Source organism: Microcaecilia unicolor, chromosome 4, assembly GCF_901765095.1.
Source record: "Microcaecilia unicolor chromosome 4, aMicUni1.1, whole genome shotgun sequence".
Classification (NCBI taxonomy): domain Eukaryota; kingdom Metazoa; phylum Chordata; class Amphibia; order Gymnophiona; family Siphonopidae; genus Microcaecilia; species Microcaecilia unicolor.
Genome location: NC_044034.1, coordinates 177235051 through 177250727, shown reverse-complemented (window position 1 = coordinate 177250727; position 15677 = coordinate 177235051). Strand labels below are relative to the sequence as shown.

At 44.9% G+C, this 15677-nt stretch overlaps 1 protein-coding gene across 7 annotated transcripts in view; it reads left to right on the top strand.

Annotated features, from left to right (window-relative positions):
* The window catches only part of ZNF143 (zinc finger protein 143), a 229103-nt gene that overhangs the window by 53586 nt on the left and 159840 nt on the right, over nucleotides 1-15677 (top strand). For 6 of the 7 annotated variants that reach the window (XM_030200999.1, XM_030201006.1, XM_030201004.1 and 3 more), the window contains 4 exons: nucleotides 10841-10958; nucleotides 11957-12049; nucleotides 12530-12613; nucleotides 12774-12857. In XM_030200999.1, the coding sequence (XP_030056859.1) occupies nucleotides 10841-10958; nucleotides 11957-12049; nucleotides 12530-12613; nucleotides 12774-12857 (379 nt within the window). The remainder of the gene's footprint in view (nucleotides 1-10840; nucleotides 10959-11956; nucleotides 12050-12529; nucleotides 12614-12773; nucleotides 12858-15677) is intronic. The other variant, XM_030201000.1, reaches the window with a different exon arrangement.

Genomic DNA, 15677 nt, shown 5'->3' with positions numbered 1-15677 from the left:
TGTAAGATTTTGTGCTAAAGGCAGTGTTCTTGGTGGCAGGTGCCTCGGCACTTAGGGTTTTCGGAGCTTCAGGCTCTCTTGTAAGCATCCCTTTCTCTGCTTTTCAGAAGCGAGGGTCTCCCTGCACACAGTTCATTCCTTCCTTTCTTCCTAAAGTGGAATCAGCATTTCATCTCAACCAATTTGTGGAGCTTCTATCCTTTTGCAGAGAGGACGAAGAGGCTCGGTATTCATCCTTGAAGCTTCTCGATGTGCATAGGGTCCTCATTAGACAACTGGAAGTCACAAATGAGTTTCACAAATCGGACAGACTGTGCATTTTGGTAAACAGAGGCTTGGCCTCATGGCTTCCAAGCCCGCAATTGCTAGATGGCTGACAGAGACTATCGCTTCAGCTTATTTGCTTATGGGGAAGCAGGCTCCTCAGGCCTTGTGGGCTCATTTTATAAAGCATAAAGCAATATCTTGGGTGAAGACCACCTTACTCTCTCTGGATGTGAAAGATGGCAACATAGTCGATGCTGCATACCTTTGCCAAGCACTACAGGGTGAACGTTGCAGCACGCTCGAAAGTCAGTTTTTGGCGTAGGGCAGTGGTGCCAGAATCTCACCTACTCTAGGGATTGCTTTTATATGTACCACAGGTTCTGGAAGCTATGTAATGGAAGGAGAAATTAGGTCTTATCTGATAATTTTCTTTCTATTAGTCTTTCCCACTATTCGAGCGGCCTGCGATGTTTAGTCAGTATGAAGTAATGGGCCGAATAACAACTGTTAGCTTGCACGGTGCTTCCTACATATCTCTTGTTCTCTTCAAGTTGTCCAAAGATGAGAGCTCCACACGTTTGCTCATCTGGTTAATGTTAGGTTAGCGAGTTGTTTAAGGTTGTGTTTATTCTTAGTATTGTCCTTACTGCATGTCTACGTAAATATTGAGGATTTGGACTGGATGCCAAGAGAGATGTCTCGGCTCAGTTTTCAGTTCACTGTCACCACTTGCCAGTTGACGGACACAACTATCCCACAGGCTCTGGAATGGTGGTAAGGACTAACGGAAAGAAAATGATCTGGTAAAAACCTAATTTCTCCTTTTTGCTCTTATTTGGTACTCTATAACTGTTGCAGGAATTACCACTATTGTTAGCAGAATCTGTGGTACTTCAGGAATCAAACACCACACACCAGAATGAGAGAGAAATCTTCTTTATTTGCCAGCAAACAAAGTAGGACATCAGCACTAGGTCTCTTCTTCTCTTTCTCAGCTCTCTGGATCCTGCGTCTCCTGTCTGTCCTCTTCTTCTGACGTAAGCTGCTTCTGCTCTGTTATATAGGGTCCTACACCTCTCTAGCCCCCCTTTCTCACCAGATGGTAAAGAATAGATTGATTACCCTGTCTTGAACTAATTATCTCTATATATTTACTCCAAAATATCAGTTACATATGTTTGAGATATTTCCTAAACTGACCTATGACCTGGGGCCTCTCACACTAGACAATGTGGCACCTATCTCTTGCATTTTATTATTATTAAATTCTTAGGTTCCCAGCTAACTTCATACTAACTGCTAACTGGACTCTGGCATTCATTAAGGAGTCAAGGGGCCAATCTTGCTTAATGGCACACAGACATGGTTTGTTATAATTAATCAAGGAGAAGAGTTGACTTGTCCTGACCTCTTTCACCTAGCTTCCTACACAGAACTAGCTAGGACTGTGGATAATTCAAACCAGATGATGACCTCTTAAACTGCAGACAATCTCACTTGAAAAGTCAGCCACTGATGTAACACTGAATTGAAAAGATATTCTACATAGAAATAGAACTTATTAATTACACAGAATAAAACATATTCTAAAATAAGCAGAAATCAGAATTCCTTATAAGACAAAATCTAAATCATCTAGAATATCTATATCTAAACTATCTCCTTCTAACCAGCATTCAATCTAATCCTTTAATCTGCCTGCGAAACTGTCCAGTATGCCTTGCTTATAATGGTATCCAGATGTGGTAAATAATTACTTCTCTCTGACCTTTCTAACCTCTAGTCTAGCAAAAGCTAGACATTTGAGTAATTAAACCCAGATGGCATTCTTCCATCACTTGCAGGACTGAAAAGTTAAACACCAAATTAATATGATTTCTTTGCCCAGGCTGCCTCATTCCCCCCTTTGAGACTAAAATCAGCTTATGCAGAGATAAGTCTCACAACTCAAACTCTTCTTTCTTCCTAATCTAAAACAAATACAGCAAACTAATCAAGCAATAATATTCCAACAGTCTGTGCTAGTCACAGATTACTCTAATATAATGTTCTCAGTCTTTAAGTTCTTATACCAGTTGGGATAGAACCTCAGCTGACAAGGATCAAGCTCTCAAATTCCAGGAAAGCCAGAATCAGGGCAAGAAAGAGTCTCAGTATGAAGCCGAAGTCCAGCAGCTCCTGCGGTATGCAGTTGACCCTTCTTTTCAGCTAGTAGATTCTTTGGTTCTGGTCAAGTGCAACTTCAATGGCTCCGCTGGATCACTTTCTGCTCTCCACTGTTTAGGCTCCGTCTGATCCGTACTGGGCTCAGTCTGGTCAGCAGACTTGATTCGAGACCAATGGACCCATGGAGTTATCCCTGCGACCTTCACAGCTGTAGGGGTAGAAAGCAAACAGTAAAAGGTCCTTTCCACCGGGGCCCCAAGGGCTGGAGCCTCCAGTCTTTCACCCAATCTCTATCCCCTGGCAGGAAGGAATGTACCTGAGCCTGGTAGGGGACAGGGTTTATTTCTCTCACATAAGACTGAAGCTCAGAAATTATCCGGCCCAAGAGGGCTACCTGGTCCTGCACCTGGGCAGACCCTAAAGTCCCTATGTCTCCCTTAATTCCCTGCAAAATGGCTGGGGGCTTCCCATACACAATTTCAAAGGCAGAGAGGGCCGTTCCTTTAGTTGGGGTGCATCGGAGGCGGAAGAGGGCTAGTGGCAGTGCCTGTGGCCATTTCAGTTGGGTTTCCTGACAAATCTTTGCTAGGCTATTTTTCAAAGTTCTGTTTGCCCGCTCAACCTGCCCTGAACTCTGGGGACGGTAGGCACAATGCAATTTCCAGGTAATGCGCAATGCGCGGGACAGGGCCTGAAGTGTGGCTTCAACAAAGGCGGGACCATTATCTGAGCCTATGGCAAGGGGCAGTCCATACCTGGGGATGACATCCCTAAGGAGGGCTCGAGCTACTTCTGTGGCCTTCTCAGTAACTGTAGGGTATGCTTCCACCCACCCAGAGAAAGTGCAGACCATGACCAAGAGGTATCGGAGCCTACCACTCCTGGGCATTTCTGTGAAGTCTATGACTAGGGACTCAAAGGATGTTAGTCCTCTGGACTGAACTCCTGGTGGAACACGGGGTCCCTGACGAGCATTATTCCGGGCACAGAGAGTACATCGAGCAGAGGCAGTGGCAACCAGACTATCCAATCCTTCCAGGACCACTACTCGACTGAGTAGGCGGGCTAGTGCTGTTTTCCCTAAGTGTGACAGGTCATGAGCTTGAGACACTACAGGCCAAGCTAGGTGGCGTGGCACCAGAACTCTGGTATCAGGGAGATGTAACCAACCATCAGGTCTCCTTACTGCTCCTTCTTCTTGAGCCCATTTCTCTTCCGTTTGGGTGTACATAGGCGTCCATTCTTGCAGTCGAATTTGGAACAGGGGGGTCACAGTACCTGCTGGGGGTCCTCGAGCAGCTTCCTTGGCCACCCGATCAGCATGGCGGTTCCCTCGGGCCACTGAAGTATCTGTCCTTTGGTGTCCCCGGCAGTGAATGACAGCTACCTTCTTAGGGGCCCAAACGGCCTCTAGCAACTGAAGTATTTCGGGTCCATACTTAACAGGTTGGCCTGCGGCATTTATGAGTCCCTTTTCCTTATACAAAGCTCCATGAGCGTGTAGAGTTGTGAAGGCATACTTGGAATCAGTATAAATGTTGGTCACCAGTCCTGCTGCTAGCTCCAGAGCTCGTATGAGGGCCACAAGTTCTGCTTTCTGGGCTGAAGTTCCTTGGGGCAGGGCCCTTCTATCACCTTGTCCTCTGTCACCACAGCATAGCCTGCCAATCGCTTGGAGTTCTCCACGTAACTGCTTCCATCTGTGAAATAAATTACATCTGGGTCCCTCCAAGGAACGTCTTTGAGATCTGGTCGACTGGAGTACACTTCATCCATGGCTTGGATACAGTCATGATCCGGTGGTCCCTTAGATGCTGGCAAAAGAGTGGCGGGATTGAATGTAGCCACTGTTTCCAGGTGTATCCGTGGATTCTCACATAAGCTGGCTTGTTACTTAACCATGCGGCTATTTGTAAACCAGTGGTTGCCCTTGTACTCCATGAGGGTGAGAACTGCGTGGGGGACTTTGACAACCAGTTCTTGCCCCAAGGTCAACCTGTCAGCTTCCTGGACCAGTAAGGCTGTTGCTGCAATGGCCCTCAGGCAGGCTGGCCATCCTTTAGCCACTCCATCCAACTGTTTAGACAGGTATGCAACAGGCCTCTGCCAGGATCCCATCATCTGGGTCAGCACACCCACAGCAACCCCCTGTCGCTCGTGGACATACAGTGAGAAAGGTTTCTCCACATCAGGAAGGCCTAACGCAGGGGCTTGGAGTAGGGCTTTCTTTATGGCGATGAAGGATTGTTGAGCAGTAGGTCCCCATTCAAATGGTTCCTTTTCACCCCCCTTTGTGGCCTGGTAAAGGGGTTTCGCCATCAGTGCAAAATTCGGAATCCAAATTCTGCAGAATCCGGCTGCTCCCAGAAATTCCCTAACTTCCCTTCTGGACTTGGGTTGGGGAATTGCAGCAACCGCTTGCTTCCTACTGACATCCAATCTCCGACTTCCCTGGGAAATGCAGAAGCCCAGATACTTCACTTCTGACTGACAGAGTTGGGCCTTCGAGTGTGAGACCTTATAGCCCGCATCCAAGAGTAGCTCCAGCAATTCTCTGGTAGCCTCGAAACACTCTTCCTGGGTCACTGCTGCAATCAGGAGGTCATCTACATACTGGAGTAAAACTCGCCTGGAAGGCTCAGATTTAAAAGTGTTAAGGTCTTGTCCTAGGGCAGTCCCAAAAATGGTGGGGGAGTTCTTGAACCCCTGTGGCAGGCGGGTCCATGTATACTGAAGCTTCCGTCCTGTTACTGGGTTTTCCCATTGAAAGGCGAAAAGCAGTTGACTGGCGGGGGCCACCCGAATACAAAAGAAGGCATCTTTTAGGTCCAGTGTCGTGAAATGGGTAGCTCCAGAAGGTATCAATCCCAGCAGGACATATGGATTAGGCACTACAGGGTGTAATGAAATAGTGGATTTGTTGACTACTCGTAAGTCTTGGACTGGCCGGTAGTCCTCAGTCCCCGGCTTCTGAACTGGCAACAGCGGCGTATTCCATGGAGACTGGCAAGGTCGAATAATTCCATGGGATAACAGACGATTCAGATGTGCTTGAATCCCTTCCAGAGCCTTTCGGGGAATTGGGTATTGGCGAAGATGGATTGGCCGGGCACTTGGCAGTAAGTCTACATGGACAGGGAGAATATTTCGGGCCAACCCTGGGGGATTATCTTCTGCCCATACCCCATTGACCTGGAAGCTGTCGGCCAGGGGTAGGTCAACTTGGCCATGCGACTGATGCAGCCGCCATTCTTCTTCTAGGGGGCAGCAGAAACTCAATATGCCCTTAGGGCTGGATGTCGGGGGCCGAAAGGAGACTGAAGTCTGGCCATCAGAGTCAAAGGAAATTTGGGCCCTAAGCTTGGACAGCAGGTCCCGGCCTAACAAAGGGATTGGACAGTCTGGCATATACAGGAATTCATGAGTGACTGTGTGTGAGCCTAATGGCATCTACGGGTCGTCAGGAAGGGCCTCCGGTTCTGCACCCCCGTGGCTCCCACCACTCGGACAGTTTTTCCAGACACAGGCGCTAATCGCTCCGTCACAACAGAATGTTCAGCTCCTGTATCAATCATGAATGGAATTGAGCGGCTCCCTATGGTTAACTTGACCATGGGTTCCTGGGAGCCCAGTTGTAGGAACCCGGTCTGTCCTATTCATCCCATTCTGCCATCTCGGCTATCCCAATGATGTCAGATTCAGAAGGCTCATACCTTCCCTCTCGAACTCGGCCTCGGCTTCCTCGATCTCCTGGTCCCCTTCTCAGTCCCTGGCGCCTCTGGGGGCATTCATCTTTCCAGTGCCCTCTTTCCTTGCAGTAGGCACACTGATCCCTCTCCAATCGTGGTCTGGGATTCTCCCCTCGTGGCCGGGATTGATTGAAGGAATCTCGAGGCCGGGCTGGCGGTCCGGGGTCCCACTTTGGCTTCCCATTGGCTAGAGGTCGACCTCGGTTAAGGGTGGAATTAGTAATGGCTGCCGCCAAAAGGTCGGCCTTCTGCATCTTCCGGTCAGCCTCTCGGCGCATCTCCTGATCCCTATTAACAAAAACCTTTGTTGCGATCTCAATTAGCTGGGTGGTATTCATCCCTGCGAATCCCTCCTGATGCTGCAGCTTCTTCCGGATATCTGGCATACTCTGGGCCACCAATGCACTATTCACCATTCTCTGGTTTTCTAGTGCCTCAGGGTCAAATGGGGTGTATGTTCTGTAGGCTTCAATTAGTCGCTCTAAAAAGGCCCCAGGGGATTCAGTTGCCCCTTGGAGAATTTCAGAGACCTTTGCCAGATTAATGGGCCTCTTTATGCCTTTCTTCATACCTTCCAGCAAGTCTCGGCAATAGCCAGACAACAGTTCATAGTGCTGCCCATTATTTGGATCCCAAGCTGGAGCTGCGCGAGGGAACCGAGTTCTAACCCATTCCTCTAGGTCCTGTGTCCCCTCGGGGGCACGCGCTCGCGTGATGGCCTCAGCATTTTGTAAAATCTTCCGCCTCTCCTCAGTTGTGAAGAGGGTCAGGAGAAGCTGTTGACAATCAGTCCAAGTTGGGTTATGGGTGGCCATAATACTAGCCACTAGGTCCACCACTGCCTGAGGCTTTTCAGTATAAGAGGGATAATGCGTCTTCCAATTCAGGAGATCGGTGGTTTTGAAGGGTACATACTGGTAGGCCTGTGCCTGTATAACCTGACCCTGATTATTAGGATCCGGTCGAGTGGTGGTTACCTGTCGGAGTGGCAGAGCTCTCGAGGAGGTGGGAATGGAACCTGAGGTAGAGCTAGGAGCTACCCCCTTATCATGCTCAAAGGTGATTGCAGCAGGTCTAACCCATTCAGGGGAGGTGTGTTGAACCCCTGAGGGATGGGGAGGGGTACTCATAGACTGAGAGGTGATCACAGGTGATTCAGTCCATTGAAAGGGATGCTGGGCCCCTGATGAGTGGGTAGGGGTACTAGAGGGAGAGGCTGGGCTGTCGGGAGTTGAGGAGTCAGGGAGTGGAGCCCAAAGCGGGTCTTGGGAGGTTAGCAGGGAAGAATGTGGCAGAGAAGGGTAGATGCTGGGTGAAAAGTCCAACCTAGGATGTGGCGGGGTTTGCACAGAAGGGGAGGAACTATCCGGAGAAGCCTGTATTGGAGAGGCTTGGGCTGGACGCCGTGGATCTCTGGGGGTGGAGCGGAACCCCAACAATGGACCATAAGGTGGTGGCTCAAGATCTGAGGGGTCATCAGAGAGTATGGGTTTCTTGGACAGGGTAGGGGCGGAAGTCACCGATTGGGTGGTAGGCTTCCTGGGACTCTTTCCCTCCTCCAGTTTAGATTTTCTAATAATCTTTCTTTGAACGCGGCCCAACATGAACTTTACTGGGGATCCCATATAAGTTTTTAACCAAGAGGGAGGGTCAGTAACAAGGCTGTCCCAGGAATCTATATAGGGGAGTTGTTCAGAATATTCTGGTTCTTCTACAACTATGCTGTAGACCTTCCAGATTACTTCAATATCTAAGCTGCCACTAGGGGGCCACCCCACTCCCATAGATGGCCACTCAACTTCACACAAGGTTCTTAGAGTACTTAAGCTTAAAGTCTGTCCATAATCATTAACTAAAAATCCTTTCTTAAAATTCTTAAGCATACAATCTAGGGGAGTAGCAGTTTGTCTAGATGATGTCCCCCCCATAATGCTTACAGTTACAACACACAGAAAGGAAGGGAATTTTTGGAAGTGTGGTATGGGGTCCACACATCCAGAGACAAAAGGTAAACAAACAACAATCGCTTCCTTCCGTCGCTGGCCAGTTGAACTCGCGTTAACTGGAACCGCAGCTATAAGAAGTCCACACTCATTTAATCATTCATGCATCACACACATACTGTACAAAAAATCCCACCCAACAATTTCAGATTTCTCAGATACAGGTAAGCTCTGGCGGTTTCCCTGCTAGTCCCCACTAGACTAGAAGGTACTAAGGCCTTCGCTGAGAGTTGATCAGACTCCCCTTCCCTCAACTTTGAGGGCTGGTTACAGTTTCCTAGCTAGGATTACAATACAGAATACATACCCGGCCAATGTTCCTCAGTCAGTTGGGTGCCAGAAATTGATGCAGGGTTCAGGATCCCACTTCTGACACCAAGAATTGTTGCAGGAATTACCACTATTGTTAGCAGAATCTGTGGTACTTCAGGAATCAAACACCACACACCAGAATGAGAGAGAAATCTTTATTTGCCAGCAAACAAAGTAGGACATCAGCACTAGGTCTCTTCTTCTCTTTCTCAGCTCTCTGGATCCTGCGTCTCCTGTCTGTCCTCCTCTTCTTCTGACGTAAGCTGCTTCTGCTCTCAGTTATATAGGGTCCTACACCTCTCTAGCCCCCCTTTCTCACCAGATGGTAAAGAATAGATTGATTACCCTGTCTTGAACTAATTATCTCTATATATTTACTCCAAAATATCAGTTACATATGTTTGAGATATTTCCTAAACTGACCTATGACCTGGGGCCTCTCACACTAGACAATGTGGCACCTATCTCTTGCATTTTATTATTATTAAATTCTTAGGTTCCCAGCTAACTTCATACTAACTGCTAACTGGACTCTGGCATTCATTAAGGAGTCAAGGGGCCAATCTTGCTTAATGGCACACAGACATGGTTTGTTATAATTAATCAAGGAGAAGAGTTGACTTGTCCTGACCTCTTTCACCTAGCTTCCTACACAGAACTAGCTAGGACTGTGGATAATTCAAACCAGATGATGACCTCTTAAACTGCAGACAATCTCACTTGAAAAGTCAGCCACTGATGTAACACTGAATTGAAAAGATATTCTACATAGAAATAGAACTTATTAATTACACAGAATAAAACATATTCTAAAATAAGCAGAAATCAGAATTCCTTATAAGACAAAATCTAAATCATCTAGAATATCTATATCTAAACTATCTCCTTCTAACCAGCATTCAATCTAATCCTTAATCTGCCTGCGAAACTGTCCAGTATGCCTTGCTTATTATGGTATCCAGATGTGGTAAATAATTACTTCTCTCTGACCTTTCTAACCTCTAGTCTAGCAAAAGCTAGACATTTGAGTAATTAAACCCAGATGGCATTCTTCCATCACTTGCAGGACTGAAAAGTTAAACACCAAATTAATATGATTTCTTTGCCCAGGCTGCCTCATAACTTCTAAATGCTAATGAAGACCCAATTTATCTTGTATCCCATTGGACCCAACAGACTGCAAAGTTCCAATTTGCGAGTCCAAAGATGTTGTTTAACTCTTGACTTTGGTAAATTTGCTTCCAATACCTTCTAACTTAACTTGCTGAGAGAATTCATACAGTTGCAGTACTTGACCTTGCAGTAATCCCTTCATTCACCACTTAATCTTTCATACATGTAAAAGAGAAACCTCTTTAGAGGGTTCTCCAATGACCTCCTAACCACCAGAACTAAAAAGAGCTGGTGTAGGCATTACTTTTGTAGTTTCCTGAGCAGGTGCAGATTGATAAATCTCCCAAAAAGTATCAATCTCCAGGTGGGATAAACCATCATGGGAAGAAATATCCACTGGAGAATTCAAGGAGAGATTAGTTGGGGGAGGGACAGGCTTTTCCCCAGAACTCAGGGAGGTGCCTGAAACGAACTCTGAAGCATTTACCTTGGGAGTGGAGCCCTAGAGAGGCTATATTTGTTTATCCACGGAGCCAGATATTCCTATGGCCTCAATAGAAATAACAGTTTTGTTTTCTGACTTGTCTCCCCATAATAATAATTATAAAAAGAGTACCTCATGCTCCCAAAAGGGGCAATAATCACCAATAGAATATTCTGGCTCTAAAGGGGCCTGTCGAGTCCTTTGAGCATGCTCCTTCAGGTACACACCTGCAGCTATATGTCCCTTTGAGCATACTCCGGGCAGACGCCTGCAGCCACATACCACAAACAGGTGCATTAAACATTTTTTTTTTTATTTTGGCTCCATTCCCAAACTTCATTGATGACTTCATGAGGGCTGACACTCCACAGGTCGTGCAGCTATCAGATCAGGCATGTCTCCTCTGAACCAAGTGACACAATCTCACTACTTCCACGTTCCTTTCTTTTTTTAATATGTTTTAATAGCCAACCAAAAAGAGCACAAAACTGCCCATTTTTCAAGAGAACAGTATTAGAACAGAAAATTAAATTAATATGAGAATAAGAAATATGCTAAAATAAAATTCAAAATACAAGAATAACTAAAACGTGACTAACTGAATAAATATACTTTCTGTTACCAGTTTGGCTGCTATCGCTGCTACTTTAAGACTGATACTGGTCACCTACATGAAAAGATGATAAAATGATTCTTGGCTCCTATTTCTGTGTGTCCTTTTTAAATAATGATCCCTTCTTTTCTAGTTCACAATGTTGTTAGCTCAGATAAATCGGGACTCTCAGGGAATGGCAGAATTTCCTGGAGGAGGAGGAGAAGCTCAGCATGTTACTCTGTGTCTCACAGAGACAGTAGCTGTTGCAGGTGAGAATCATTCTATCCTACTTTAAATCCAGAGCATTGGTACTGCCTTTAATGTGCATTCTTTCATTTTTTAAAAACTTTATCAGTACCTGTATAGAGAATAGTATGTAATTATTATTTACACAGGCTTGTTTATAAAATGACCTCCAGAGTGTGATGTTTTCAATCAAATATTAAATCCATTGCTGTTTTACTGCATATTTCATTGCAATCTAATAGTGTCTTGTTTAAAATCAACTATGAAGCCTATTGACATCTCTACTACAATAAAAAGCACCTCCAACGTTCTGAAGCTGACTCTGTGGCTTCACTGAAGTGAAAGGTTCATCAGATTCGTCAGTCTGTCACCATCTCTCTCGGGCCCGCCCTCGCATCAAAACGTGATGACGTCGAGGGCGGCGGACCTATCAGAGGCGCGAACCACAGAGTCAGCTTCACAACATTACAAGTGCATTTTATTACACTACACAGCTCCCTAATTTTGCAGTTAAACATCGCAGGGTGGCTTGGGGGGGGGGGGGGGGGGGAGGGGGGGCAATGACCCTGGAACTGGGGGGGGGGGGGGTGGACCCTGGAACTTGGAGGGGAGGGTAGACCCTGCAATTGGGAGGGAGGGGGAGAGGGCCGACCCTGGAACTGGGAGGGAGGGGGGGCCCCTGGCACACACTCTCATTCTCATACACACATTCTCGCACCCAGTCTCACTCTCTCTGTCACACACACTGACACATTCACTCTCTCTCTATCACACACACACTCCGAGGAAAACCTTGCTAGTGCCCATTTCATTTGTGTCAGAAACGGGCCTTTTTTCCTAGTGTTATATAAAAGAAATTCTTTTATATAGCTTGATTTGCTTACATGACTTTGATTTGATTTGTTATTTTGTCATTTGTAAAGCATCAGAGCAGATTACTATAAAATATATGGATGTTATTGACTGGAAGAGAGCTAGGTACTGTTGATAAATTATGCAACAACTTTTTTTTTCTCTTTAGATGGTGACAATTTAGAAACCATGGCAGGTGTAAGTCTGCAAGCAGTCACACTTACAGATGGCACTACAGCTTATATACAGCACAGCTCCAAAGGTTTGTTAATCATTGAAGTAGAGTCTATAACCAGAAAATCATTTAAGAGTACATTGGTGATCATCCCAGGTTGTAGGTGACACTAGGCCTTATAATGTATTGAATGTTATCAGAGCTGCTCTGTAAAGTGAAGGCATATTTTGTGGAATTCTTTTTGTGTTTTATAGAAAAGGAGAAACTTTAGTGGCCCTGGTCTCTCATTGGCTACACAGCAGGCAATATGAGAGAGCTGGCATTTTGCCAGTCTGAACTCGACTCTAGCTGTTGTTAGTAGGCCTTTGTCATAATGAGCCTTGAAGAGTTTATTTACAAAAGAAAATATCAGGACCTTGCTGTTTATGTAGAAATGGAGTGAATTTTTAATCATTGGTACATCAGTAGATACATTTACCAGTTTAGTATAATTTTATTCCCAGTAGCATTCGTTTGTTAAAATTTAAAACTGTACTTGTTAATGTTATTCTTACTGATGGATTCCAGATGGGAAGTTAATGGAAGGTCAGGTCATCCAGCTAGAAGATGGTTCAGCAGCCTATGTCCAACATGTCTCTATGCCTAAAAGTGGTAAGTGACTTTTATACAGTTTAAATATAATTCTAGATTCACTTTCTTCTATGCAGTGAACTAATAGGTTCAGATAATATGAATTTTTTTTGTGTGTGTTTAAAAACGGTCTGTTTTGTTAACACTTTTGGCAACAGCTTTATGTTGTATTTCCTTTCAGCAGCTGACAGTCTGCATCTGGAGGATGGGCAGGCAGTTCAGCTGGAGGATGGGACCACAGCTTTTATTCACCATACTTCAAAAGGTGAACCTTTATTAGTCATGCAATACTTACATTTCAAAAAATATTTGCAGAAGTCCAGATGAAACAAGTGAGGGTCAGATGCACTGGCATACAGAGCAAATAAAGTCACAAATGAGGGGCCTTCATGGCAAGATAGAAAGGTGATCAATACTGATGTAGTATGAGGCTGAAATATTGGATTGCAGCATAAATATTTGCTCCTTTATATTTTACAGTGCTTTTTTTTTTTTTTTCTTGAGAAGATTTTATTTTCCCAGCTTGAAATCCTAAATCCTTGTAGTTCCTCATTTGGGTTTCTAAGAGCATCCGCTGGAATTACGCTAGTGTGTGTGAAAATTTTCACTTAATATCTTCCACAGTTGGACTGGTTTAGGAGTTAAAAATTCACATCAGGCCGTCAGGTTACAGTGACTCCTGAATATTTGCCATTAAAGGGTACCAGCCTATAGCATTTGATGCTAACATGCAACTGAAAATATATTATATAGAAGGAAAAGACCTCGGACATCACAAGAAAGTTGTATAACATTTATATTGGGTTGGGGAAAAATGTCTTTAGTGACAATCAAATCATGGGTCAAAAACCTCCTTGCTATTCATTAAACTTACGTTTCAATCAATTTTTTCAAACTATTTTTTATTTTTAAACACACTGAACCAATGTCCCAACAATCGATATCATGCAGGCAACAAACTTTTCTTAACTGGAAAACTGTTGCTTCTGTTAATAACATAAAGCAGTTATAAGCAGTGTAAAATGACACTTATCTTGAAATGGTAGAACCTTGACAGGCACATGTTTCGCTGTAGCTTCATCAAGGGATCATTTCGGCTGTTACTATTTAACTGGATTCAGCTTCTACCGGGCTGCAATGCAAAAATGATACCACTCACAAGGAAAACTTTACTTAAATTATCCACATATGCCAGCAGAGGCTCCACTCCTTTTCATCTTTTCAGTTCGCAGGTCACAACAGTTGAAGACTGTGAAAACCTGGTGTAAGATGAGGAACAAGCTGCTGAGGAAAGCCTTGCAAGTACAACCTAGGGAAGCCGGAAGCATTTAAGAACTTTCCCCTACAACAAAAAGGGGTTGAATATTGTGGAACTTGTGACCTTAGAACTGAAAAGGAGTGGAACCTCTGGTTTGAGGTCTTTTTCCAGTATAATATAAGGTGTGGAGCCAAGTTGTTCACTTTGACTTGTACGTTAGTCATACTGGCATTATAGCCATTTTTGTGTTTGTTAAGCATTTGATGGTAAGACAGCCCCCCAAACCTATCTTAATCCCTGGACCACCACAGACGTTAAGTGGGACAGGAGTGAACCCCACTTGCTCTTGCCCCTTCTCAAAAATGATGGCCGCAACCTCTAGTGTAGTCTGGCGGTACTAGTAGGGGCCAGTGCTATTGTCTACTGTGCTGAAATTCTCACATTAGCTGCTTAGTAAAAGGGCCTAGCCACCCACCTGGGGCTACCCCACGGCCACTTAGAGGGTCTATTCCCAGCACAGCTCGGATACGCCTGCACCTGCCACTTGTGCTCTACACTAGCACCTTCCTCCTGCCAACTGGGTCCCAACCTCCTCTGGGTGAGTCTCCACTCTCAAATTATCCCCAGTACATAAGTAATTCCATACTGGGAAAAGACCAAAGGTTCATCGAGCCCAGCATCCTATCCTCGACAGCGGCCAATCCAGGTCAAGGGCACTTGGCAAGCTACCCAAATGTACAAACATTTTATACAAGTTTATTCCAGAAATTGTGGATTTTTCCCAAGTCCATTTAGTAGCGGTCTATGGACTTGTCCTTTAGGAAACTGTCCAACCCCTTTTTAAACTCTGCCAAGCTAATCGCCTTCACTATGTTCTCCAGCAACGAATTCCAGAATTTAATTATGCGTTGGGTGAAGAAACATTTTCTCCTATTTGTTTTAAATTTACTACACTGTAGTTTCATCGCATGCCTCCTAGTCCTACTATTTTTGGAAAGCGTGAACAGACGCTTCACGTCCACCTGTTCCACTCCACTCATTATTTTATACACCTCTATCATATCTCCCCTCAGCCGTCTCTTTTCCAAGCTGAAAAACCCTAGCCTCCTTAGTCTTTCCTCATAGAGAAGTCGTCCCATCTCCGCTATAATTTTTGTCACCCTTCGCTGCACCTTTTCCAGTTCTACTTTATCTTTCTTGAGATGCGGTGACCAGAATTGAACACAATACTCAAGGTGCGGTCGCACCATGGAGTGATACAACGGCATTATAACATCCTCACATCTGTTCTCCATACCTTTCCTAATAATACCCAACATTCTATTCGCTTTCCTAGCCGCAGCAGCACACTGAGCAGAAGGTTTCAGTGTATTATCAACGATGACACCCAGATCCCTTTCTTGGTTCGTAACTCCTAACATGGAACCTTGCATGACGTAGCTATAATTCGGGTTCTTTTTTCCCACATGCATCACCTTGCACTTGTTCACATTAAACATCATCTGCCATTTAGTCTCCCAGTCTCGTAAGGTCCTTCTGTAATTTTTCACAATCCTGTCGTGAGTTAACGACTTTGAATAATTTTGTGTCATCTGCAAATTTAATTACCTCGCTAGTTACTCCCATCTCTAAATCATTTATAAATATATTAAAAAGCAGCGGTCCTAGCACTGACCCCTGAGGAGCCCCACTAACTGCCCTTCTCCATTGTGAATACTGCCCATTTAAACCCACTCTCTGTTTCCTATCCTTCAACCAGTTTTTAATCCACAATAGGACATTTCTTCCTATGTAATAAATAAATCCCATGACCCTCCAATTTCCTCT